This window comes from Vespula pensylvanica, chromosome 5 (assembly GCF_014466175.1).
Source record: "Vespula pensylvanica isolate Volc-1 chromosome 5, ASM1446617v1, whole genome shotgun sequence".
Classification (NCBI taxonomy): Eukaryota; Metazoa; Arthropoda; class Insecta; order Hymenoptera; family Vespidae; genus Vespula; species Vespula pensylvanica.
Genome location: NC_057689.1, coordinates 712,745 through 740,627, shown reverse-complemented (window position 1 = coordinate 740,627; position 27,883 = coordinate 712,745). Strand labels below are relative to the sequence as shown.

General features: G+C 40.2%; 1 protein-coding gene across 1 annotated transcript; it reads right to left on the bottom strand.

Annotated features, from left to right (window-relative positions):
- Positions 1-62: 62 nt before the first annotated feature.
- On the bottom strand, positions 63-27,883 carry LOC122629101 (PDZ and LIM domain protein Zasp-like). Its single transcript, XM_043812149.1, has 17 exons — positions 27,300-27,883; positions 16,626-16,777; positions 16,302-16,473; positions 15,963-16,099; positions 15,779-15,879; positions 14,679-14,898; positions 12,917-13,102; positions 12,574-12,679; positions 12,140-12,292; positions 10,834-10,920; positions 10,028-10,160; positions 6,513-7,390; positions 3,565-6,482; positions 2,794-2,980; positions 2,615-2,735; positions 2,417-2,532; positions 63-2,308 (listed from the first exon to the last, which is right to left on the bottom strand). Exons 1-17 carry the CDS (start codon positions 27,402-27,404, stop codon positions 2,231-2,233), a joined length of 5,850 nt encoding a protein of 1,949 aa, XP_043668084.1. The 5' UTR covers positions 27,405-27,883; the 3' UTR covers positions 63-2,230.

Below are 27,883 nucleotides of genomic sequence, written 5' to 3'. Positions count from 1 at the left end.
CTAAATGTTAATTGTCCTTTCTAAAATTTGCCTCACGTAGATTAGAAGTTTGGGAACCAAGCAAAAGTATACATTTCATTTTATTGTAAGCAACACGTAACACAGATACAGAGAGGCTCCTGCCGATAATTAAGCCCGCCATCGATTCGATTAACTTTATTAATCGCGATTATGTGAACGATCGTTCACGGACACACCTAGATAAATCACATAGTTTTCCTTTTCTCTCGTCGCATCTGTCGTAGGATGATTTTACGCTCGTGAATAACTTTCCTTCAAAGTCTTACGAACTAAAATTACACATTTATTATATTATTATTATTATCATTATTATCATCATCATCATATCATCATTATCATCATCATATCGTCGTCATCATCATCATCATCACCATCATCATCATCATCATCATCATCATTATCATCATCATCATCATAATCGTCATTATCATATTACCATTGATATCGTATTTATCGTTATTTTTTTTAAGTCTGACGAGTTCTTTCGCATTCGCATTTCTTTTTTTTATTTTTTTTTTTATTTTTTAATACGAACTCGTGCAGATGGCACAGAAAAATCGGTAACCTCGTCTTTAAGATTATCGTGATATATGGCTGGTGCTTTCGCCCTTGTCGAGTTATCTCTCTCGATTTTTCTTTTATATTTTTTCAACTCGAGGAGAAGATCGATCGATATTTCGATCGGTTTGCTCGACTCACAGGAAATTTCGTATGCACTATAGAAGGTTATATGATTACAACGCTCGTTCTCATTCGATTTAATAAAGCTAGGAAACATTTTTTCGGTGCGATATAATCGTTGATTCATGATCCACGTGCATAGAATCATGATCGAATCGTAAGTGAGAAGGCACGCTCGTCGTTGATCGAAGAAATTTTTTTACCGCCTCTATATTTCTTTCGCTTTCTCGATGTAAGCATTTTTGTCCCCTTCGATTCTTCAACGTTTGACTAGTACATTAAAAAAAAAAAAGAAAAAAAAAAAAAAACCGAAATCATCTTTCTGCACATATTTCCGCATCTCAAATATTCTTTCTTCGAATTGTTGAATTCATACGTATATGTAAACGAGAAAGCTTAACGAGTAAAGCTACAAAACGTTTCGAATCGCTTATAGATTACTTTCAAGGATAATTGTACTACTAAACGGACGCTACGCACGTGATCGGATTAAAGCTTTTTTCGAAATCGTCTAGATCTCTATTTCTTTCGTTCTTTCATTCGTGCTCTCTTTCTCTCTCTCTCTCTCTCTCTCTCGTTTTCACACATTCTCCCATTTCCATTTCTCTCTCGATCGAATCTCGCGATAGGTCAGATATTTTAACAGGGTATTTTCGTTCATCGTTCAAAGTGCATCCTCGAATGCACCTTGAGCACCAACGAGAAATATGGCAATGATCCTTCTTCGTTAATCGCTAATTGCTGGCTTGACCTTTGCGTGATCCGACAAAGAGATTCGCGATCGTGTCCGTATCGCCGCAGAATTCTCTGCACTGAATTTTACGAGGTATTCGAGCACGGTCCGCTCCGTCTACAAGTCCCCTATTAATTATTATTATCCTTGTCCTTGTCTTGTTAATATATAAAACGATACTTTTATTCCGACCACGTGCGGCAATGCGTCTCGAATTTCTCTATTCTTTTTTTTTTTTATTTTTCTTTTTAACTTGAGTCTTGTTAGCCAACTCTTCCATTGTTTTTTTTTCTATTTTTTTTTGGTATATAATATGTATGAATATATATATATATATATATATCTATTTTCTTTTGCGACACACGGAACGCTTACAAGCAGTTACGCGATGGAGCCACGAACTCGAACGGATCAAACGAATCCTTTCCTTTCGATTTATCTCGAATAGTCCGGTAAAATTGTTAACTCGAAAGGTGAAACGTCGTTGTTAGAGGAAAAAGATGAAAAATAGAACGTAATTCGTAAGATTATCGTCAGTCCGGCATGTTCATAGCTCTGGCAACGGTCGGTTAGTCGAATGATTTCAGCTCGATATGGAAAAGAAAGAAAGAAAGAAAGAAGAAGAAAAAGAAGATGGATGAACGGAATTCAATGACGAAAGGAGTTCCACGTTTGAAAAGAATTTTTAACTCGCGAAGAAAGGATTTTTCATCGTTTCTAAAAATCTTTGTGTTTTTCATCCCACTCTTCTTGTCCTCTTCTTTCTTGCCGCACGTTTATCAGCGATGCGGAATTTTAACGCGCATGATTTTTACAGAATGGACGGCCACCCTTCGCGTAGAAACTTTGACCCTCGAGATTCTTCTTGCACATCTGTAAGATTTATAAATGAAAATAAGTTTATCGAACAATTAAGATCGATCATTATTTTTCTTGTTTATTTATGTACTTATGAAAGTCAAGTCATGAATCAAGACTTACCGTACAATTGAAGCACTGACTGTGATAATTATTATTGAGGGCCTCTACCCAACGGTCTCCAGCCTCCACTGGAAATCCACAGGCAAAGCATTTTGTCGTGAAGAGTTCGTTCCAATCTGAGAGGAAAATAAATATATTATTGAACGATATGTTCGTATCGACTTCGAAGAGAAAATAATGGAATGATTATCAACGAACCAGCTTCGCAATAAGGTAGACCTTCTTCCAAGAAGAATGGACTGTTACCAAAAAGTTTTCCACAATACGAGCAGTTGAAGCATTCAGGGTGGAAGTGCTTTCCAATTGCATTTAAACAATCCTAAAAATTGTTAACATCTATGAGATCAGTCCATTGGCAAGTTTTTAATGACACTTACGCCTTTGATTTTGTTGTTGCACTTGTTGCAAGAAGGTGCGATGAATTTTTCGAAACAATACTCGCAATAAAGTTGTCCTTTCTCCTCGACGAATCCGATGTCTTGTAGTGGACGACGACATTGACTGTTCACGCATACGAAGTGATCGGGACACCAGATCTGTCCCAATGCGGTAATGAATGGTCCTCTGAACGGAGATTGTATTATTTTTAATGACACGATAAATAATCAAGAGTGTAAAGAACAAGAAAAACACATGTAGCTTTTACGACAAGATAAGTTATATACATGCGTATATACACCTGTATTTATATATAGATACACACACGCACACGCACACGTACATGTTAACTAATTGTTCAAACGTTTCTTTTGAACATAGCACAGGTAAATATACGAACCTCGTGCAATGCTTGTTGTCTTGACAGCATACTGGCTTTACGACGAAACCATTTGTCATGTGATTAGTATTATCTCCATTAGCTGTCAACAACGTGCAATGAAATAATGTTAATTATTTAGACGGCACATGGTTAAGTGATTCATTCAAAGTCACACAAAACACAATGTATTCAGTAAGCACTGAAAAAGAAAAACGACAAAGACATTTGTTTTATTAGTAAAGAAATGTGTTCCTCTTATTCCGGACGTCTCGATAGCCAAATAAAAATGCGACGATACACTGCGATCAGAAAATGAAAGAGACAAAAAGAAAGAATGCAGAGAAACGAAAAATCAGGCACACGATCGACGAGCCAGGCATCGTCCTACCTGACGTAGGAGTTGCAATGAGCACAGAGTGGCACACGGGAACCTGGTCCACCAGCCTGAGTGAGAATACCCCTTCCACGTTTAGGTGCGCTGCTACCAGCAAACGATCCGCTTTTCGAGCCGGAACCACCGAGACCTCCGGTACCTAGATCCGGGTGGGATGACATTTTTGGTGGGTCTACTAAATTTTGGGTCTTACTAGAGGGGCAATGGAACTGGTCCTGGCAGCTAGTCTGAGACTGACAATGACTTCCGGTTTGACATTGGCTTTGGGACTGATAGAAGCTTTTGGTCTCGCAATGATAGCTTTTTTTGGTTTGACATTGGTTTTCACATTGGCTGCCGAATTGTTGGCATTGTTGTGGTTGTGGTTTGTAAAGCTGCACGGTGGGAATATCTCGATTTTTAGCTGTTAGTCGCGCAAGCTGCCCGCTGAGATTAGTTTTTGGCTTGTGGATTGGCTCGAAGGAACGTTGGGTGGTTTGTGGGCAAGGCCTTTCTTCGTAGGGCAATGGGATTTGTGGAAAGGGAAGATTTCCTCGGCTCTTGCGAAGACACTGTCCGTCAGATTTCTTGCAAGGTGCCACGCAGACGGAGCCATCGGGGCAAGGTGCGACGCAGACGCCAGATTCTGGACAGTTGGGGATGTCAAAATCGCATCCTCCTGATTCTCCACCGCAATGACCAGATGGTTGGCCACAGCAACCAGGTTTAAGACCGAAGCACGGCGATACGCAAACCCCGGATCGATCGGAAGTTGGCATCACGCAAACTCCTGACTTTGGACAGGTTGGTTGTCCGTCGCAAGGCACGATCACCACGCCAGTTTTGGTAGCTCCATCGGAATGAGCTTTGCACGGTAAGACGGTAACTCCTGTTTCTGGACACTTCGTCGCAGGTGGAGTCGGTGTTTCATAACGAACGTGACGTACCTCGGTCGAGCTACTGTACGTCGGTTGAACCTTGGGGACTTCGACAGGTTTACGCTTTAATGGGCAGGGTAGAGTTACGTCTGCATGGGTCGTTTGAATTATAGAACATTCTCCTTTCTTTTCTGACGATGGCTGGGTAATCTCCATAGTCTTCTTCTCGCATCTTTCGTAATCTTCGACAACTTGTAGTGCCTTTTTAATATGACAAACGGTATCTTTTTCCTCGCTGGTATCCTCGCTCGTCATGCATCGACGTTCTTGGTATTGAGCGTGCACGGAGTCGGATTCTTGTTGTTTTTCTTCCGCCTGTCGTTCGTCGTAATGTACCGTCTTTGAACCTACGTATTCTTGCTTCCTATGACCAGTATCCGTGTCCTCTTCTACGGTATAATTAATGATCTTACGCGAAGGATAGTGTATCGAGCTTTGTTTCGACGGTGGAGGATGAGATTCTTTAACTGCCCAAGGAGGATCGTCTCTGATCTTAGGTGCTTGCGCTTTCGTGTAATAAGAGGGAGGTTCCGGTGGACCCTGAGCCGGAGATTTGCTTCTTCTTGGAGTTGGTGTTGGCGATCGACTAGGTATATAGGACTGTCCTTCAACGGGACTCTTCTTCATGGCTACGAGATTCCTTTGATAAGCTGGGATAGTATCTGGTTTTCTTAAGCCCACGGTCGAGGGTTTATTATTAGGTGTGTCGGCTCTACTGCAAGGTCGAGACCTCGTAGGTGAGGTCGAGGAATCTCTCAGACGATAATCAGGAGGTGGCGTAGGTAATGGTTGCGGTACAATCTTCTTCGTACAAACTTGTTCTCGACGATAAGTCGTTTCACCGTAAAGAATATCTGCGGGAGGACAAACGCCGTCCGCCGTAGGTTGAACCGCCGGTGTCTGAGCTCTGCCGATTTCTTGATCTTCCGGTCCTATCACTCGACTGAGAGGAGTATAAGGACGATCTGGAGCTATCGTTAGAGCACGTTGGAACGGTGATATCGGACGTTCCTTCGGTTTTGGGACTGGTCTCATCTTGTGATCCAAATAGATCGTTTCTTCGGTATAAAGTTCTTTAACGCTGGAAGACGTGCTCAAAGGTGTGTAGGGACGATCCGACGCAGTGGTCAAAGCGTTTACCATTTCGGATTTCCATTCCTTAGGGGTGGCATTTTGTACAGGACCTTCGGATATCGGTTTAGGGCCTGTCTCGGTTTGTTTCATAAATTGAACGTGTTTCTTGCAAGTTTCCATGTTGTCGTGCGGCTGATACTTCGATGCTACTCTTCGTTCTTGGGGAGTCGGATGTCTTCCTTGATCTCTGAGGCTCTGGTGAACTTCGACCTGTTCTCGCAAGCTCTTCCTACGTTCTTCTTCCACGTCCCTTCTTTTAATACGCTCTTGAACGAGAACTTCCTCGACGATCTCCTCGTAAGTTTCTTTCGTGATCTTCTTGCGACCTGGGGTAGAACCATCCGACTCAGTGACCTTCTCCTCGTGTATGACCGTTCTACCAAGAGGCTTTTCTCGAATTACTTCGACCACTTCTTCGTCGTCCTCTTGCTCCTCTCTGAAACTAACGCGTTTCTTATTTCTTTCTTCTTCTTCTCGTTTCCTCTTTTCTTCTTCTTCCCTTCTCTTCCTCTCTTCCTCCTCCTGCTTTCTTCTCTCTTCCGCCTCTTCTTCCCTCTTTCTTTCTTCTTCGTCCCTCTTAGCCTGTTCGATCAATTGCGTAGCATCGACCGCCGAAGAAACAACTTCGGCAGACTCCTCCACTGTTTTCGTCTCGGTCGTACCTTCGATCTGTCTATCGACCTTCGTCGTACTTTTACGCGTGCACGATTCTATTTCTTCGATTTGTTCCGTCACCGGAGAACCTTCTCTAGGTGATAAGACTTCCACTGTCTTCTCGTAAGTCGTAGTTTTCTTTACGTGCATGTCGCCGATATCTTCCTCGGCCGTTTCGGTGATAAGATCGTGTTCACCTTCGATTCCCTTTTGAACGGCAGCTATATCAGAAGGTACGAGCTTGCACGTCTCGGTCGTATCTATGGTCGTGTCTTCTTTTACTTTTCTCAAATCCATGACTTCCTTGTCGTATTCTCTGACGATTTCTCGCGGTGTTTCAGGAGCCGCAGCGATCGGTTGACTCGGCAATGGTGGTTTCGGACATACTGTTTCTTCCGTTTGACATATCTCGGCTCGATAAGCTCGATGCTCTTCTCGATAGGGTTGCTCTTGCATACCACGCTCGCAAACTTTCTCGCTTTGACAGATCTCGCTTTGCATGTACTTTTTACAGACCTTTGGTTGCTCCTGTGAAGCATAACTTCGTTCGTAGAGATTGCCACCGGAAGACACGGTTGCTGTCCAAGGTCTAGGTATTGGTTGATAGATTCTCGTTGGTGTCAACGATCTTCTGACACCGCTGTCGGTCGAACTAGCTCGCGAAGTTTCACGTCTTGATTCTCGTCTGGTACCACTGCTATCTACCAATTCGACTCGCTTATAAACCGGACCTGGACAGCTCACACGGTCCATCACGTCTTGATCGAAATAGTAACCCTCTCGTGAAGTTCGTTCGTATTCGCGATCGGTACTCTCGCTTCTTCTACTCAATGCTCTCTCGCAAGCCTCGATACTCGCACGTTTATCCTTCACCGCGTGCCGATCTCTACGATCGAGCACTGGGTTTGGATCGATGTACAAAGGACTGGCGGTTGGATATGTGATGTCTTCGATCGGTTTTGGTGGTGGCCAAGCGAGACTTCTAGATTTAACGGAATTCGGATTCGTTGATGGATTGGTGGACGGTGGACGATTGCTGGGTGTTTCGGTCGATGGATTCGAAGGTGATGATGTAGTTTCTCTGGTCTCGTAATAATAGTACTTTTCGTGGACCTCTGATAAGGTTTTTTCGGGATGGGGAATTTGTTCAGGAATGTGATAGCCATTGTTCGTTCGTTCGTTAATACAAATATGCCAGGATAGAAGAAGCAAGAAGAATAACGAAAACGGGTAATACAAGATACTCAAGACGTGCGGTAAATGAAGTTGGAAGAAAGGGTGTGTTAGAAAGAAACAAAAAAAAAACAGAGAAATTTGCAGTGAGTATAAAGCACGTTGAACGGCTCGTACCCGTTCTCTTCAATTTCTTATCTGCGTGTTTTCTGTTTATCCGTTGTAATGAATCGCAAACAGACAGATAAAACTGACATAAGAAAACGGGCACATGCCGGATTGCGCTAAATAAAAAAGAAAATAGCAAAATGAAAAAGAGAGAGAAAAAGAGAGAGAGAGAGAAAGAGAAAAATCAGTGCGTTCGAGAAAATGTCGAAGCAAAATTTTCTTTCTACTAATAATTACTGCTTATTAGCTAAAAGAGCGGCTGTATTTCTCGTGGGCTCATCAAAGTCACTCTGCACTCGTATATTCAATCGCGCGATCAAAACTATAATGAAATTCGTTAGTTAAACCGCAATTGGCCGCATATTAACGTCCACCCTCGAGCTCTTCTCTCGAGAATTTCGATGCGCAAAGCTGAGAAAAAACGCAGTTAAATGGGGAACGTGTTCGAAGATGACACGTGGATGATACGACATCGAATTTATCAAAATGAATTGATCGCGTTTGCCGAGCGAATAACTATGTTCTTTCTATATTGATTCTTTGTTTACAATAAAATTTTTATTTACTTATCATTTATTAGTTGGCACATTGCTCGATCAACAGACAAACGTCTAAGCTATTCCGCCGTGGAATTTTATTTGTCTAAATGAGTCGCTACTCAACGCACACTCCTTTTCTATTTTTAATTTTTTTTTCTTTTTTTTCTTCTTCTTTTTTTGTTCATTAGATTCAATCATGTGTATATGTATATATATATACATACATATAAATATATATATATATATATATATATATATATATGTATATATTATCGAAATATTAACATTCCTTAGGTAAACGACGCATCGTACGTGTAATTTTTTAAATGTATTTTAAAGACAAATATAAATAATTATTCGTGAACAATTTGAATTGTATTTAATTTGAATATAACTTTGATGGTTCACGCGTTGTAAAATAGATTGCGAATATGAATTTTATTATTTTTTTTTTTTTTTTTTATCGACGTTTCGATTCGTTCATCGGCACGATGACGACGACGACGTTTCTTGAGAGCTACCGACTCATGCGAATGTGAGGGAGAAGGGTCTGGGTTTTGGGTTGAAAGATGGACCGGCTGAAAAAAGATAAGAAAAGCAGTATTACGTTTAAGGAAAGAGGAACGTGTCTTGTAAAGTGAAAGGAAGGTTTATGTTCGATAATCGTTAACAAAAAATTGCGTATATTAAAATCAGATTCACAGAAATTATAGATGATAGAAAAGGTGTCGTATATTTCGCAATTTCGACGAACAAGAAGAAGACTAAGTATAATACTTGTGTGACTTAATAAAATTAATAAATGCTTTTTTTCGAGCACGTATATACGAATATTGCCTACTGTCGGGGGTGCACTACCAAAGTTAGTTCGGATAATCCAGTGTTAGATGGCACTGGGAGACGATGATGGACGCGCCTGCATATATGCAACGCCCTGTACAATTGTTTATGTAAGAAAACATCGATTTTTTTTATAAATAAATTATAAGCGAAAACCATACGAATCTTAAGAATGCATTTTAAAGATGTTCCATTTGATATTATTAATTCGATTTGTTGTCAAATCGTTGTCGTCCTCGCGAATAATAGAAACGAACGAAATGCGAAACACGAGCGAGAGCAGAGAAAGCTTATATGTCATCTTTTCGAAGCACAAAGTAGATACGATTTGATCTCGTTCGATCGAGGAATAAAACGAGCGTGAAAGATAGAAAAATTTGTAGACAAAGATAGATAGAAAGAAATAGATACGGATAGATAAAGAGAAAGAAGAAAGAAAGAGAGAGAGAGAGAGAGAGAGAGAGAGAGAGAGAGAGAGAGAGAGAGAGAGAGAGAGAGAGAGAGTGGAAAAATGTGAGGAGGTAAGCCAAAGGGGACGCATTAGCCAAAGCTCGAAACTCGGTCAGCCGGATCTAATCTATCGTCGTACCTCTGAAGGGCGAACTTTTTGGCTTTGGCAGTGCAGAGAAGAGACCTATTTGCAACAATCGAAGACAAAGTTAGGCCAAGGACAAAAGCGAGCTCGTCGCTAGGAGAACGTGCTTGTGAGATCGTTCTTTCGACGATTGGGTCAATTAATTTTTTCTTTTATTCTATGTATTTTTTGAAAAGATTTGTCTTGAGATTCCAGCGCGATCAGTGTCGCAAATGGGACGAGTTTTGTCATCCTGACGGCTATCGCGTTATCATTTGCAAATTTTCTTATTATCCAATTCGTTATCGAGGACGATCAAAAGAATACGAAAGTTCGATTTTGATACAACAGATAAAATTTTATTCCAAGATATATTAGAAACGATTTATTGATTAATTTTCATATTCTTTTGTTTCCTTTTTAAAATCATCGTAGATATCATCGAAATGAAAGCTTACCGGTTGCGGTCTGATTCTGCGCGCGTGGAAGAATACTGTTTCCTGAATTTACTATAGGAGACGACGAGAGATTTGACAAAGTGCTCGATCCACCGAAGGGCTTAGGGCCGATTAGACTATTCGACGTTGGCGCCTGAAAATAAAGATATCATTGATATTAGTTTACACACCCCATTGTACTTTTCGATTGCCTTAAAAATTGTCGTCAACAACGATATTATTTACCATATGGAAATGGACTTACGTTGGACTGAAAATTATTTTAACACGATTATATCGGAGTTTGGAAAGAACAGAATCAAGGGATTTGTTTTTTTCTTTCTTTCTTTTTTTTTTTTTTTGATCGTCGTATAAAACGTGAAAACCCTAATCACATCTTGAAGAAATTAATAATTGTGATAGAAAATATTTGTTCACACCGTTGTTAATAAGTGTACGTACACTGACACACAAAATGTTAATTGGCGTTACTACGGCTCGTGCAAACGATTATTATTAATCGATAATAATTCTTCGCTTTTTAATTACAGCCATTCATAGACGCCCTTCGATAAGAAACCGTCTAATTATCCTCTTCAAGTTCGGAGAATCTGATTTATCGATTTTATTCAGACACGAGAGTACGACATTCCTATAAATCGCTTTAAAATGATATCGAACGGACAACTGTTATGTTACTCTCTAAAGAATCTTTCTACGAGACTTTTCGCGTCGACAGACGATCACGAACGTACCGAAGAAAAATTCGAGGCGCGTTTAGGGCTGAGAGAAGTCGTTGAGCGTTACTGATCGTTCGAAGATATTACCTGGACTGATCGTAAACCGGGTGAATCGACGGGCGAACTGCCAAGGTGATTGGTGGTGGTGGTGTTGTTGTTGGTGGTGGTAGAGGACTGTAATACACAAAACGACACAAATCCGTCACGTGGTTTATGAGCACGGCGATTAGATAAACAGAAGGAATGAAGAAGAAGAAGAAGAAGAAGAAGAAGAAGAAGAAATAAGTAGATGTAGAAGAGATGTAGAAGTAGAAGAAGATGTAACAAAAGAAACGAAGGAGACGAAGAAGCCAGATGATGACTAATTAGTCACGATGGGCATAACAAATTTTAAGAATGATTGGCCGTCGATTCATTCTCGATAAATCGATCTTTCGTTATGTCACAACCGAGTCTAATTCTATTCCATTCTATTCTTATATAATGAAACAAATCATCTAAAAGACGAAGAATATACGTAAGATCGTATTACATCTGAAATGCGAAGGAATCTTATCGCGTAGTATCGCAACTCTAAGCAATTGCAATTGAGATCGTTTTTTAGCGCAGCGTGAAATATAAATAAGACCTGACCGCATTCGCGATGCATGCGGTCATACTCGAGCGAGGCTTCGTAAATTAGATTAAACTACGTTTAACGATTTGATAATGGATGTTGATGTTCTAATTGAAAATCCTGATTCTAATCTGGAGTCTAATAAATTGATTAAACATTTTGTTAAAATAAAATAAGAGTAAAGTAATGGTTCGACGTTAACCGAGAACCGGGTCCAATCGTTGGGAGAATGATCTTTGAACGATAGAAAAGTTTGTACATATTAATGTATGAACCAAATGATTTCTAATCTCAATCGTGAGAGCTCGTAACTTTTACTCGTTGCGTAATACTGCGTTTTGGTTACATAAGAGACACGCAACGAACGGTCGATTTTGATTTTATTACCATACAGTTACGGTCTCGAGCTTTTTTTTTTTTTTATTGAATTCAACTTTAAATTCGATTCATATCGAGTCGATTATCATTGAATCGACGCGTCACTTCCGCCTAACCCGTAACGATTAATCTTTCGTTACAGCTTACTTTCACTTTTACGAAGGATGACTTTTGTTTCGAACGAAGCGTTGGACCATTTTCAAGCGAAGACGAATCGTTCGTGAAAGATTATCAAGGAGAAGAAAGATTCACGATCAAAGTCGAGGTCGTTCCTTGGACAAGCCATATACGAAAATACAAATGAGTAGACGTGCAGAGAATAACGGAAATATAAAAGAGTAGTATCGAGATTCGAAAGTTAATCGAATCCGAATAATAAAATCAGAGCACTCTGCCAACCTCCGTGCCACCTGTCTGGATGGTGATAGTACTCGTAAACGTTTTCGATTCCCCGTTGCATTCTCCGTTCCTGATGCAGCCATTCCTGTTTGAGACCGGGGTCCGCCTTGATTGACGATCGAAGCCATAATCTGGACTAGTACGGCCGCAATTCTGGAAAAGCGTTTAGTGCCAAGCAAAAAAAAAAAAAGAACACACGATTTGTTAGGCTATCCTCGGGACGTTCTTTTTTATCTCTCTTTTTTTTTTTGTTTTCAATTTTCTATCGAAGTAATCTCGCGTGATCATTCGCGTGCGCAAAAGCGACTCTCGATGCAAAGTAATTGCGTTATAAGCGATTCAACTGAAGAAAGAGAAGAAAAAAGAAAAATAAAAAATGAAAACATACGAATCTCTCTGTTCATGCTATTTTTTAATTCGAGTTTAAGACTTACGGTGAACGGCAACGGCGAGGATCCGTGATTGCTTAGCGGCGGCGATAAAGGTGCGCCAACGCTCGAAAGCGCAGCCGAGATCGTGCTGGCTGGTGCTTTGCCGCCTCTGAAATCAATGCCGATGATTTATTAGTCTCTTGATTATGCTCTATCCCACACATTCTCTAAAATAGATTTTACTTGTCTTGTCAAGTTCCTAGAGTTTTCTACTTTCTTAGATATTTTTCTTGTTTTCATATGACCGATATATATACCAAGAAAAATTTGATTTCGATCTACCCACTTAATCGATTATGAATTTTTAGCCTACCTACGTAAATGATAGCAATTAGAGTTCACTTACGGTGGCATAGTAACCGGTATCATACCCGAAGGTGCATTTTGTCTGGCTACCAATTTTGCGTGAATATCGCAATATAATTTGTTGTTAATGTTATAGTAACCAACGTTCTTCAAAGAAGTACCACAGGTAGAACATTTGAAGCACTCCACGTGAAGATTTTTTTCCTTGATCCTAACGAAGACACCTCTGAAAAGAAAATAATATACTTTAGTTCTATACATATGACTCACGTACATTATTCTAAGTTGATTTTATCGATAGAAAGCTCATCTTCGGGTTAAGAAGATCAACTTAAAACAATGTAGAGAATATATACATTATTCATCGGACGGACGCTAAAAAGCAACTTTTTAATCGGACATGCCACGATTTTTTTTTCTTCTTTTGTTTCGCTTTATTTTTATTTTTTTATTATTATTTTATTTTTATTGCTAATTTGTTTTTTGTTTTTTTTTTTTTTTTTTTTTTTTAAATAGATACTTTATCTCTTAAGAGTATTTAAGAAAGCACGGAGAGAGGAGCTCGACACCTCGACGAAGGAGGCCGGATATTCGAGACGAATTTATTCAAATGTATGAGAATAATGAATTCATGATTTATGTTAACAATTATCGCAGGTATCATTACAGCTTTAACTGCTTTCCACAATTCTTGCTATCACAAAAGTGATGTTTGTTCGTTTAACGCCATTTGTACTGTGTAATAATCGCAACAATTCAAAAGAAACTGGAACGGTAAATTACCTTAACACCAAATTATTTTCGTTAAAGATAACGAAAAAATGATCGAAGAGGAAGAGGAAAAAAACGTTTATTCGCGATTTCCAAGAATTTAAAAAAAAATGATAAAAATACGAGTGGCAACGCCTTGCTTCACAAAAAGCACAAAAAACAAAGAAAAAAAAAAGAGAGAGAGAAAAAGATGTTTGACGCGTGCACAAAAAATATTTATACAGTCACAAAAAAATATTCACAACATCAAAAGCGAGCTCTAAATCGTACGATTTGTCTCTTGACAGAGAATAAATGATACATAAAAGAAGAGAAAAAGGCGGAGAGTGAGAGAGTGAAAGAGATAGAGAGAGAGAGAGAGAGAGAGAGAGAGAGAAAGAGAAATGGACAGACAGATAGAGAGAGAGAGAGAGAGAGAGAGAGGAAGAAAGAGAAAAAGAGATAGAGAAAAAGATAATAAGAAAATGATTTGGCATATAAGGAAAGCTTGAGTAAAGTATGTCTTCGCTCTGAAAAAAAGTCCTAGCAGGATTCAAGCTTCAAGCTCGGATGATGACGAAATGTTCGAGATGCTAGAAATTAATAGACGTTTGGCACATTGACCGAAGGAATCTTCGTTCTTCTTGAAGAAGCGATTTTGACGAAGAGGCGATAAGAAAAATATAGTTGTGCTTCGATTCATCAAGGAAATTCATCTTGATTTCTAACCTGGTCCGATAACGCTCGGAGATGACAAAAGGTTAAAGGTAAAAAGCGAGGAACACTTAAATTCTACGAATCGAAGCACCAGATAGAAGGATATATACCAGCGTACGTACGACAATCGAGCAATTCAAATGGACAACATTTTCGATGTCTTTGAGGTGCAAGAAAAACGAGTTCTCTTATTTAGAAAAGTTTAAAAAAAGGATTCGTTTGGAAAGAAGCTCGTTTCTCTTTTCTGCCCGTTCAAAGAGACACCCTCGGTCCGTCGTCGATCGTGCAAGAAGGACTACAGATACTTCATTTTCGTTCTGATCGTAAATAGTTACACGATCACTCGGTCGCAGTTGTTGCAACGGACGAGCGACGGGTCCCGACGTTGATCCTCGTTGTTTGATATTCGTGGATATTCGTAGTTATTCGGGATGGTGGCTCCGCCACCGCCACCGCCACCAAGGGCGTGAAATAGAGGCGTGGGTGATCTAGGCGAGGTGGCCCTTCCGCCGATCGCGTGGCTCACCGACGAGTAAAACTCTGTCCTTGAAGAAACTACGACATGGAATTAGAGAAAAAGGCCGTCACAAAACGAGGAAAAATGATATTGGATCTATCTCTTCGCCTTTTGACAACGACGTTCTCTTGTGTGTTTTCTTTTCTCTTTTTTTTTCTTCTTTCTTTGTGTATATGTGTACGTGTGCATAAATGTATATACTATCGTGTGTAAACGTCCTTTGTGGAGTTCAACGACCAGAACTCGAGTTTCTGATTTTTCTTTTTTTTTTTTTTTTCCTATTAAAAGAGAAGAGAAAAACGGCCTCCTCCTAATCTGACATTGCGTTCGTCATCGCTCCTTTCTCGTCCATAAAGATGATCATTGTCTTCTGTAAAGAGAGAAGAGCAAACGCCGAGAAAGAGAGGATATCTCTCGGCTTGCGTTGAACTTACACGATGAGCCTCTCGCACTCGGCACAGATGTTCTGTCCTGGTGGAAGGCTCGATTGCGGCGTCGACGGAGGTTGCGTTTTCGTTTCCGGCGCCGACACTGGCCTCAGTCCCGCCAAGGCAGGCGACGATGGCGTTATCACGCCGCTCGTAGCAGTTGGCTCCGCTATTTCGTAAACAAGTTATCGTTTCCGCATGCAGAAACTCTCGAGCGAAGTTTTCCCATTTACTACGCTCGAAGAAAAATCTCTGGAGATCGATCGTTCTTTTTCTCCTTCTTTTCCTTTCGTTCTTTTTTTTTTTTTTTATCATTTTTCTTTTTTAATCGTCATTCATCGAAAGTAGATATTTGGACCTTCGTTCTCCAGCGATCTTTTCGGTTTAGTTTATATACACATATAATAAGTACAATAATACGTCTTCGATCAATGCGAAGAGAATAGTAATGAAATTTTCATAGATCGTTAATCCTAATAGATTAGCTAACCTGGCTCTGGTGTTTTCGGCTCTTTATCAGCTTCTTGAACCATCTTAAATACCTCGCTGTTTTCCGCATTATAGTTTTTCTCGTTCTTTTTGAAATTAACCCTGCAATATCGAATAATTACAGTAGACGAGAAACGTGTACGTAAGACCAAGACTTTCGTAATGAGGGAACTTTTCTATTTTACCCAAGGACACCACCGGCAAGAACCTCGGCCTGTGCGGAGAGAGTCTCCGCGATGGTCTCCTCGCTGTAAATTCCTACCGGACTGTTGTACTGTTTGTTTACGATAGACTTTATTGGACCCTCGCTCGTTCCGTTCAGCTAAAACACAAAATATACGATTTGTAAGTCTTAAACATAACAACGTTTTCAATGCTTCGAGCTCGGTTTTTTTCTTGCAAGAACTTACAAGAACTTGGAAAAACGCTCATTATCATCATCATTATCATTATCATTATCATTATCATTATTATTATTATTATTAGTTTAATCAATTCCATGTATCTCGTATGTATGTACGTACGAATGGCTTCGGACTGAAATTATGTCCACTTCCAATAAGTGGTGCATCCTGTTTCTTTGCAGCCAGGGACGTCTTCGTGACTGGGGTAATGTTACCAGCTGATACAGCAGGCGTCGGTGATGGAAGCGTAGACGATACCGGCGTCACGCTTGGTTTCCAAGTACTGCCGCCTCTACGTAAAGCGATTAACACAGCTTAAAAAATTTCGATCGAAGAGAGAGAGAGAGAGAGAGAGAGAGAGAGAGAGAGAGAGAGAGAGAGAGAAACAGAAAGAAAGAGAGAAAAAGAAAAAAGATAACTCGACGTCAAGCTAGCATTTTTTACCTCTGCACGGTCATTTCGAAATTGTTCCCAGCTCTAACGATGACATCCTGCGCGTCCTTGTGCCTCAGATTGTACATTTCCGTGTTGTTGACCTTAATGACGGCATCCCCGGCTCTGAGACCCGCTGCTTCGGCCGGTGACCCGCCATTGACCTGCAACGCGTTCAATTTCATTTATCTTTTTATCTTGGGAAAAAAGTTCTGTCGCAATTTTTATCATCGATAGTTTTATCAACGATCGTCCTCGTTCGTCGTCGATAGAAGGAAAAATTGTTCTTGGTGACTCAATCGTTAAATATAAAACAGTCTCGTTCGAAGGGTTAACGATCCCTTTAATTCGAAAGAAATCACGGGAAGGATCGAGGTGCGGATACGTCGCGACGACGACGAAGACGACGACGACGTCGGCTCGCTCCGCGTCTATTTTTACGTGCCCACGCTGACGTGCGGCTTCTTTTTCTTCTTCCTTCTCTTTCCATCTCCTTCTTCTCCTTCGTACCCTCCGTCGTCATTTCGTCTTCTTACTCCAGACTTCCAGCCACTATATTTAAGTGCACGCGCGTCATTACGCTTCGCATCTCGGACACTGTGAGTCCATTCACGTGAAGAGACCGCAGGAGTGAGAAGGATGGAGATCGAGAAAGAGAGAGAGAGAGAGAGAGAGAGGGAGAGAGAGAGGGAAAGGAGAAAAAAATAAAAAGAAAACCTTATCGAGATCATTGACTTCGAGTTGGAAGTGGCGTTTTCTTAATAGACCAATACTTAGAATTCCTAAGCAAACGAGTGTCTAAGCAAGAATAAACTAATTTATTTTCCACACACGACTCTCTCGTGGGAGTCGATTCATTTTCTCTTGACTTGAGATCTCTTTCAGATCTTATCCGTACTGACCTTTTACGATCTCGATCGATCACTTGGACTCGCCGTTACGACTTTAATGAATTAAAATCGATCGGATCGATTGCAATAAATCGACAGTCGATATATGTAAAGTATTATTTACGGAAGTCATAGAAATTGATATGAAAATGACACGCTATGTATGTTACGCATATGTCTTATCGACACATCTCGATCCTAGGAAGGCGCGAGAATGATGCATTGGACCGCGACGAAAGTGATGAACGGCTTTCTGCGAATCTATTCGCTGCCAATGTATTGCTAAATGAGATAAGACTCGAACTATTGCGGAGCGAAAAAGCTATTTATAAATGAAGACCGTCGTTAATTAACCGATTTTTGACGTGGATTATTAATAACTATGGTAGGAGATATATTGGTAACGTTGCTTTTATATTTAGAATGTCACGCCGATACCGGTGCGATCTGATTTCATCGAAAAAAAAAAAAAAAAAAAAATTAAACGAAAAAGATCAGATACGAATAAACGAAGATACACTGGCATTAGAAAACGAGATGGATACATCTAATCGATGAAATGAAACGAAAGAAGAAACGATAACTCAAAGTTCCTTTCGGAAGTACGTTTCCGATTTCACTCGAACCCTAACATTCGGCTGGTATCGAAAATAATTAATGTTTCTCTATCCAATCGCAGGAGAGAATCGAACAGCTCTCTCGGGACCGCCTTTTCTATAAATACGAATGTAATTTATCGGCGTTATTTTTATTACGACTCCAAGACGTTTCCACGCGCTTTGGTCCAGCCACAGTAATGTATAAGAGACCTGCCGTAGTCGTTGCTCTTGCTCGATGGACAGCTCATATTTTTTCACGTTCGTCCCGACGGAAGGAACGCGGAATGTATGTAGGTCGGATTCGTACGAAACGAAGAAAGGAGAGAAAGAGAAAGAAAAAGAGAAAGAGAAAGAAAAGAAGAGAAAGAAAGAGGAAAAGAAACGGACCTCTGCTAAACGCGATCACTTTTAGAAATCCCAGTCCGATGACAAACGATTACGCGAATACGCTTTCTTATGCGTCATGTATTCGATTTCCGAGTGTCTCGTGCTCGAAAATCGTGAAATACGAAATAAATATATTTCTCTATCGACCCGAACGATCCCATTCATTATTTCATTCACGACGAAAAGATAATTCTAACATATAGCTATTTATCATTTTTACGAACGAATATAATCGTCTCGAGGAAATCGGATCAGGGTGTCAGTTGTTGTTTCGTTTCGTGAATGTAGCTACCTACTCCTGTAAATAGAAGCGCGAAATTGCGTCATTGGTGTCAGCGCGATACACAAGATTTGCCAAAAGTCTGCGTGTTCGCTTCGCTGTTACGTCTGGATGATGATTCTTTTTTCTTTCTTTCTTTTTTTTACTTATTTATTTTATTTCTTTCTTTTTTGTTTTTTACGAAAATGTGACGCAACTTTTCTTTCTTTTCTTTTCTTTTTTTTTTCTTGAGATAAAGCTTCCCATCTGTCTATTCTTCTCTATCATTCTCTATCATACTTTCATGTCGTTTCGCAGTCACGTCGTAAGTATAATTTCAAAGTGGGTTGGCACGTCGATTATATTCTCGTCGTCGGTTTGCTCACTTCGTGTCGCATTAACCGATCGACTTGAGGCAATTTGTGTACAATGTATGAATAGCAAGACATTGTGCGTCGTCTCTTGTTCTTTTTCTGATCTATTCGACAAAGTTGAGAGACATTTTACCTATGGAACAGCTTGACTTCTTTTCGGTCAGGTCGTCGACACAAGATTTTAAAAACGATACGTAAGAGTTCAGATGTAGTCCGAGGTGTCGACGAACGATACGGCGAAGATGAGAACGATGTCGATGAGAGTGTTGTCTCGTACGTAGGTCCTAAAGAAGAGACGTAGGACGTGGCCCGTAAGTCAGGGTTAAACCTGCTGGTAGGCACCGTGAAAGCTTGTCTCTAAAAATAGGCTTGGACCGGTCTAAAAATAGGACTCGAATACGTATGCCGGATATACGAACATACATACGTATATAGGTATGTACGTGTACGGGAGGATAGTGAGAAAGAGAGAGAGAGAAAAGAATGCACTAAGAGTGCGCACGCGCACGCGCACGCACGTGTATCGAAAGTAGAAACCATCGAACTAAATATCATGAACTAGAAATTACTTTAACGATTCTCTGACTCCGATCATCATTGACACGAACGTGTCTGTAAACGTGCTTGATCTTAAAGTTTAGAAGAAGCCTTAACGAGGAGAGAAATTCAATGGGGATAACGTAATTACGATTAGAGATATATGTAGGTTGGGAAAACGTCGCAGACACGGTGGATGCACGGGTGGATGCACTTGAGTGCAGTCAAACCGAGAGAAGCAAAGAATTCACCAAGGTGTACGAGGTACGCATTCCAATGGGCGGGTTATCAGAGACGGATCCATCCCACCTTCCATGCTGGAATGCATCTCTGTCCTTTTTTCTCTATCTCTTTCTTCGAGGCCTTAAGGCCCGTTCATACGCGCGCTACTCTCAAAAACGTCGGACGCGAACGTAGAAAGTCACGTAAGTACATACCTATAGGTAGATACCTACCTATGTACACGCATGTATTTCTCGCTGGCTTGAGTTTATGAAAAAGTGAAAGCGTTTTTACGATCGTCGATGAATGTAGAAATCCGTGTGATCGCAGCGACTAATTGCGCGTATAAAAATTTTTATATTATCCCTCTCTCTCGCCTTTCAAAGATATTATCGACGCGAGAAAGAGCGATTTCGGATCTCATTTGCACCAACCTGCCTTGATCGCGTCTCAGAGAGAGATGCAAATGTCGTTCCCACCGAGGATAAAATTCTGTCGTTTGCAGCCTCGCTAAGTCGGAGAATTTTACGATGATTTGTAGAGCAGAACGGAATCTGACACTAATGAGAGAGCTGTAAGGGAGGCCCTCTTGCCGCTAGTTACACCGTTCAAGGACTCATTAATATTTTCAAAGTTGTTATTAAAAAGGATCTTAAGATAGCGTTTGACGTTTGGTATAACCATAGAACGAGAAAAGATGATTTTTATTACTGACAGGATATTTTAATACCCTCAGATCGACATGTGTTTCTAGAAAGTTTTAGACCAATCTTGTTTTGCGGTTGAATAGAGTCGAACGTATCAAGATGGACTTCCTGTTTTTGCGAAAATTGCAATGGCTACCGCTCAATGTGATCTCGGAGACAGAAGAAGAAATAGACAATGACGTCAGGTCAAAATTATCGGTCTACGTCTGACTGGGTCTTATCTTTTCAAACAAACCGCACACCGTTCGTGCTACGGAGTACAATAATATACACGTTCGAGTATCCGCCTATGTGTTTTTTCACTCGTATACGTGCCACCACACATGCACGTTGGAAGAATCGCTTTACATGGAACTGCATTGAACATCGATGATGTTGCTTCAAAAGAATGTTCAATGTTACTCTAAAAAAGCAACCTGTATTTTTATCTACCCGTTTAACGATCCTTAAACATGAAATTGCGAAAAGTCGATGAGCATTTTCTTTTTCCTTTTTTATTTTATTTTATTTTTTAATTCTTTTTCTTTTTACTTTTTCTTGGACGAAAATCAGCGTAATTCAGTTTCTACAGATCGGAATGCCGATACGATATTATGCACTTTCGTGAAAGCACGCGTTTGAATCTCTTCGTGCGTGTGTATAGAGATGTAAATATATGCATGTATATACGTATAGTACATAAGCTGACTATTCGTTCCCGCCACCGGAAGACGAGGAGGAAGAATTCAGTAATATTTACTCCCAAACTTGAGTTAACAAAACGTGATTCACCATCGTTAAATGCTCCTCACGCGAAAATTAATGAAACAAAAATATTATTTTTTCTCTTCACTTAGAGAATCAACGAAACGCGATAATACGTTAAAGTTCGTTCGTAAAATAGAACGACGATATCGCAAATTCGAGGATATTTTTTTTTTCGTAGCTTTTCTAAATTTTGACGACGTTACATTGTTATACTTCCAAAGCGTCGTTATTCTGATCTAATCGCGACAACGTAATCGTGATCCAACTCTCGGCAAACAAACGAGAAAAGAGCGATACCTGCTCCCTCGTCTTCTGGCAAATTTCCCACAAATCTATCCCTCTCTCTCTCTCTCTCTCTCTCTCTTTCTTCCTCTCTATTCTTCCACTCCCTCTCTCATTCCCAAAATCGAATCGACATTTACGACAGACGCTCCTAAATCCAATCCTCGTAAACGAGATAAAATTTCACTGACAATTCGTTCGAGTTTTTATCGATCTCGATATATCTGCAACGATATATCTTTAATGTTTCAAGATAGCTTGGTCTTTTGTATTGAAAATATGTATTGAAAAAATACAAAAAATAAGAAAAGAAAAGAAAATACAAGAAATGGCAATATATAAAAAGAAAAGATTCCGGAAGAAAATAGTTGATATATTGTCGCGTCTCTTTGAGAAAAATTCAAGGGAACCACACGGGATACGATATCTCACGTGGCAAAGAGTAGAAGGTGGGTGGAAGATCGGAAAAAAGTCGACGAGACTCGAGAAGACACGCGGTGAGAAATAAAAGCGATATTTTTATATCCACGGGAGTAAGCTCGGTGGCGTCCGGCAGCGGGCCTCGGCCTCTATTAATATCCACGGACCGGGCTTCCTCTCAGCCTCCGCAGCTTCGTCCTCTCTCATTCTCTCTCTCTCTCTCTCTCTCTCTCAGTCACTCTCACTCTTTGCCGCGAGCAAAGAGAGAACGATCGAACTACCAGAACTTGAAGATGGAGAAGAATTGTCGCGAAAAGGAGAATCCGAAAGATTATTTTTCATCGAATATTGCAAAGTATATAGTATGTAAAAAGTGACATAAACGTAATAAGTATAAGGTACGAATCATCGATCGAAATATAAGTATTTATCGAAGTTATCGAACTCGATAAAAGAGATGATAAAATAATGTGAGACCCTTTGGTAAAAAATGTACTAATCGAACGGTAAGAATGATTCACTTAGAGTCTCGATCGACTCATGCATTTTCGTACCGTGTGCAAGCGAACAGCCTCTCGTAATCCTCTGTATAACGCGCAACGTTTTGCCTCTCCAGAAGGCTCGAGCCAAAACACCCACGTTTCACGGACTTCTCTCTCTTTCTCTTCTTCTTTCTCTCCGTCTCTGTCTCTTTTTCTTTTTCACTTCTTTCTTTCTTCTTTCGATTTCTCTTCGGTGAAGAGATTTTTCAACGCTGGCAACGAAACGTCACCTGACCCATGACTACCGCCAAGTCTCTGATTCACGGTCGAATATTTTTTTTCTTCTATTAAAACGCCACTCGCCGACACACGAAATGTGTTTGGTGAACGCTATCAAAACATATCGACCATGGTAGTAGATATGTAATTGGCGTTTAAAAAATATCGATAAGAAATTTCTAGAGAAATTTAATGATGAAAATTATTATTGCGAGAAAAGAGATTAGAAACATTCGAAAACGATTTTGAAGTAATCACGATTTCGAGATGGTTCATGATAGCCACGCTTTCTAGGAAACTCTTAAATATCTGATCGTTGCTTTCATTTTCTACATTTTCACAAATAACAAGAAGCTATTGAGCTCTCGAACTCTCGATGGCTCGTTGACATCCCCGACAAAACTTGAATTTGCTTACCGAACGAAACATTTATTCGAAGCTATATGAAGGAATGACAAGCAGATTCCTTGATGTCTTAGAAAGAGAAAGAGAGAGAGAGAGAGAGAGAGAGAGAGAGAGAGAGAGAGAGAGAGAGAGAGAGACGAGAAATCCGAGTACGATCCGAAATAAACTCACGCTCTCGTCTAGAAACGTGTCTTTCCTCTCTTCCTTTTGTATCGATGAGCGAATCGACGCAAATGCGCGCAGCCGGCATCTTTCGATCGTCTGCTGATATTTCGTCGAACTTGTTTCGCTGATATTTCTCTCAATGAAAAAACTCTTAATTATGATCATGAACATGCAGCGAATAATTTATTAAAATAATAAATAAAAAAGAACATAAATGGTAGCAATAAAGATGAGAATATTCATGAGAATCAAGAAACAGTGTAAAAGTAATACTAAACAAAGTGATACGTTTGTTGTTAGTATCGTTTCTAAGGACATACGTACATATATATGTATTTCGCACATTCTCGTGGGAACGCTTTGAAAAAGATGAAAAAATTTTCCAAAAGAAAAAAAATATATATTTCGCTAAATTATTTGTCGCGAAAATATCGTCCATTTGAATCGAGATTCCAGCACCATCCTGAGACTATTCCTTGTCCGAAGTAAGGAGCGCAATGTTAACTAGACTCAGTATAAACGCGATATTTGCGTTAAACCACCCACGTGTTGGCAGCTTACCAGCTGTTACCACATTCGTGTATTAACCTTTATCGGAAGGAACTCGCATTTCGAGATAAAATTGCCTCACACTTCTCTGATCGTCTTTCCAAACAAGATCGTAAGAAGAAAAATTCTAGTATCTTATCTGAAATTTTCGATTTTGTAAACCGAAAGCTCTTTTGGCACGTCAAGAAAGATCGTTCCTTGTTTCTTGAACGATTTGAGCATTTAAACTTGGCGCCATTTCTTACTCGCACTCTCTTTTCTCTCTTTCTCTTTCTCTCTCTTTCTTCTTCATTGCGTAATTTTGATCCAAGACACGAAAGCTGTGTAATGTCAAGTGCGTTCTCGTGAACGGAATTCTTCCTGAATGGCTGATGCCTGTCCTGTAGAATTTCTTTGAACAAAGTTACGATTATAAAAGTAATTACCACGAAAGTGATCGATAATTTTATTATCAAATTATTTTGGAATTTTGATAATCCAAGCATGATCGGCCGGGAAGATTGCATGCATTGCTTTTCCAAACGTAAACTTAAAGCAACAAAGTTATGAGCGAGGAAAAGGCAACGTTATCAAATGGACGAGGCCGCAATCGAGCGATGGAATTCGCTGCGAGTCCTTCCTCGATGCGATAGCGCGCATTCTATGCACGTGCATCGTCCCCAAACGAAATATCGCATAACATGCTGAGCGCCCACGTTACGCCGACTGCATCGTGCCTAGCGTAATCACAAAAACTCGTTCGTAATTAGACGAATGAAAAGACTACAAAACTCTTCATTAATTATATATCTATTTTGGACGTGATTTTTCTCAAAGAGAAAAAAGAAAGAATAAGAAAAGAAAAAGATACGTAACTAACCGATACGATAAAGAAAAAAGATAAATTTCCTCTCTAGATCTTATCTTCGTTATCGTATCTATTCTTGCTTCGCTACTTTGTCCGCATCTGTTCATATATTTACTTAATTCTAAGTTTACTTATGCTTTTAGGCTTATTAACTAAAAAGCAGTAAGCGGTAGAGTCTTCCGCCTCTTATAGGTACGATAAGCGACGTCAACTAAATAGCCTTTGTTTATCGCGTTACGGCCTTGAGATTATAAGTGACCACACGTAGCTTTTGTACTTCTCAAAGTCACAAATAAAAAGACTAGGCGATTGTACAAGACTTTTTTAACGACCTGGGTAAAACGAATTTGAAAATTAGATTAGAATTCGTCTAATACATACATGCATGCATACATATGTATGTATGTTCGATACTTTGTAGCAGCATCCGTTTTAGAATCTACAATGTAGACGAGCGCCCGTAAACTTCCTGCGCTTGTCAGAGATAAATGTCAGAAGGCGTCTATTAGAACTTCATCTTGGACGCGAAACTAGCTTCTCGGATCGAACACGTGACGATATTATACCGAGATTACTATCTCGAACGATGGATTAGCCATCTCGAACGTCATTTCTTCTAACAATTCGAAGAATAGAATGTACACGATCTAGGAAAAGTCTCTTGGGAAACGAGAGTTTCGAGACTCTCGAAGGATTTACTTCCGCGGAGAGATAAATAAGAGAGAAACAGAGGTAGATATAGAGATAGAGGTAGAGAGAGAAAGAGAGAGAGAGAGAGAAATCACATCAAGCTAAGAGTCGTCGACGTCGACGGCGTCGTCTTCGTCTCGAGCGGGGCTCGACCCGGCTTGCGAGTTTCGCAAAGGCACCTTCTAGAAATAGAACGCCCAAATAATTTGCCTCGGATTACCAGCGACGCGCCGTTCTCTCTCTCCCTCGACACCCTTCCACCATCTCCCTTACGTTTCCTTACTCTGACGCTAAGTGACTTGGACTTTCTCTCTTTACTTCCGTCATTTGCAAATCGTCCCTTTAGATCGTTTTCTCTTCTTTTTAATTCCATCTAAATAACGTAGGATAAAATAAATTCACGAAAACAAAAAGGAGAAAGAAGATCGACCGGTTTGTCGAGTTTTCGTTAAGAAATACAAGATAAATATTACTCCTTGACAACCTTTTATTCTTTATTTAATCGATTAGTAAGGACGAATAAAAGAAAAAAAGAAAAAAAAAAGGCAAAGTTTGTCGAGTATAATATTCTCCGAGAGTGGGTGTTTCAAACGCGAACCTTACATCGCACTCATATTTCTCTCCTTTCCAAGAAAGCCCGAGGGCGCGGGTAGACGGCCGTATTTGCGGGATCGTAAAATAAACGGAGCACCGCAAGAAGAAGGCCAAGTTCGTAACGTCGATTACAGATAAAATTGCCGAAGAAAATGTCTTTACTCCCGATCGAGCGTTCAAAGCAATCTGATTTTATGTGAATGATTGGAAACGTCGTTAATTATTCGTTGCAATCAACTGTCAAGCATATGAGAATTTCTCTATTGCGAATTTGTCTAAACTAGTCAAGCTCAAACGATCGTTCGTTCTAATCTGTCAACGATGATCGTTCTCAATGGTGATTTCTACAATGATCACCGCGATGATCTTTAGGACGATCTCGACGACAGAAGAAAGTCCGATACTCGTAGGAGCATCCCCCTCGTCATTCGAACATGGGCCAAAAGCTTCTCGTATTACCAACTCGCTTCATCGCCAAAACACGACGGTTGCGACGAGCCGAGCGTTTCGCGCGTAGTTGGCAACGATTTCTGCCGATGCGCGTGAAATAATTTGGCGTTTGCTTCCTCGGCCTTACGTAATCGCATCGTCGACTTTATGGACTCGGTGGCGAAGGGTGGAGACAAACAAATACGACATTAGCTCACGGTCGTGGCTTTCGGTTATCAAACAATTTAAGAGAATGCACGTATTACGAGTAAGCTATGCGCAACGTTTCTCTTTGTCGTTAGCGACGAGGATGATGATACTGAGAAACGATGTGATTTCTAACTAATCGTTAATATGACGAAAGATATATATATATATAAATATAGTGGAAAATAGATCCAAGAAATAATTCGATCTGATCGTTCATCGAAAGTCGATCTCAAAGCTGAAAACGATCGGTTAAATCGTGATCGTGCGGTCCTTGATCGAGAAATAGAAAAAACTAGGCGCCAGTCGAGTTCGCAGTGTCGTTCGACTTTCCATATTCACGAGGATAATTTTGTCTACAACCGGATTTTCCAAGATACGAATACGATCGTGTCTATCCTAGATACGGTAGCCCGAGTAAATGTAAATTGCTCGCCGTTAATTGAGCCTTCCACGCGCTATAAATTTTAATCGCTTAATCTTCAATGCACCGACACGCCTTCGATCCTAACAAAGTATATAAAATGGATATCTCGCAAACTCGTCGATTGCACCTATGCATGCATAAGTAAAAGAAGATGAAAAAAGAGAAGGAGAAAAATAAGACGCACGTACCTTCTGTACGATCAATGGAGTACCGAAATCCTTTCCACCTTGAAGACGAAATCCCCAGGGTGATCCATCGAAGCGGGAAAGTTTGACGCTTATCAGCTGTGCCATATCACTGAACTCGCTTGATCCCTTTTCTTAATAACCCAAAAAAAAGTAACTCTCTTCTCCACCGAGAACTACGTTCGCTATCCAATCTCGAGATCCGTGTTCAAAAAAGAAAACGACAAATCAATCTCAACGAAATTCTCAAACGTAAGATAGTACGTTTCTTTTACGTCGATCTATTCCTAATATTTTTTTTCTTCTTGGTGATGCAACGCAATTATTACTCTTTTGGCTATTACAAAATTATTCACGTCGTTAAGTAGTGAATAGTATTACTAGACACGTCTACGTGTTTAAAAAAAAAAAAAAAACTATCCTCGTATAGCACGTTTTGCACACCAACGTATCTTTTCTATTCTTCCTCGATCCTCGTCGATCGACGTGCGAGAGCTTACTGGAGGGAGTGCGCGCTCGAAGGAGGAACGGCACAAACGTTCCCGAAGAACGCGCAGGCCGGAGTAAAGGTAGCGAGGACGGTCAGT

Bases quoted from the DNA above. Each gene is read 5' to 3' on its own strand.
- LOC122629101 (XM_043812149.1), bottom strand. From the start codon at position 27,404: ATGGCACAGCTGATAAGCGTCAAACTTTCCCGCTTCGATGGATCACCC. The intron at 12,680-12,916 runs GTAAGTGAACTC...CATTGATTTCAG, and splicing joins ATACCGGTTACTATGCCACC to AGGCGGCAAAGCACCAGCCA. The intron at 2,736-2,793 runs GTAAGTGTCATT...AACAATTTTTAG, and splicing joins GCAACAACAAAATCAAAGGC to GATTGTTTAAATGCAATTGG.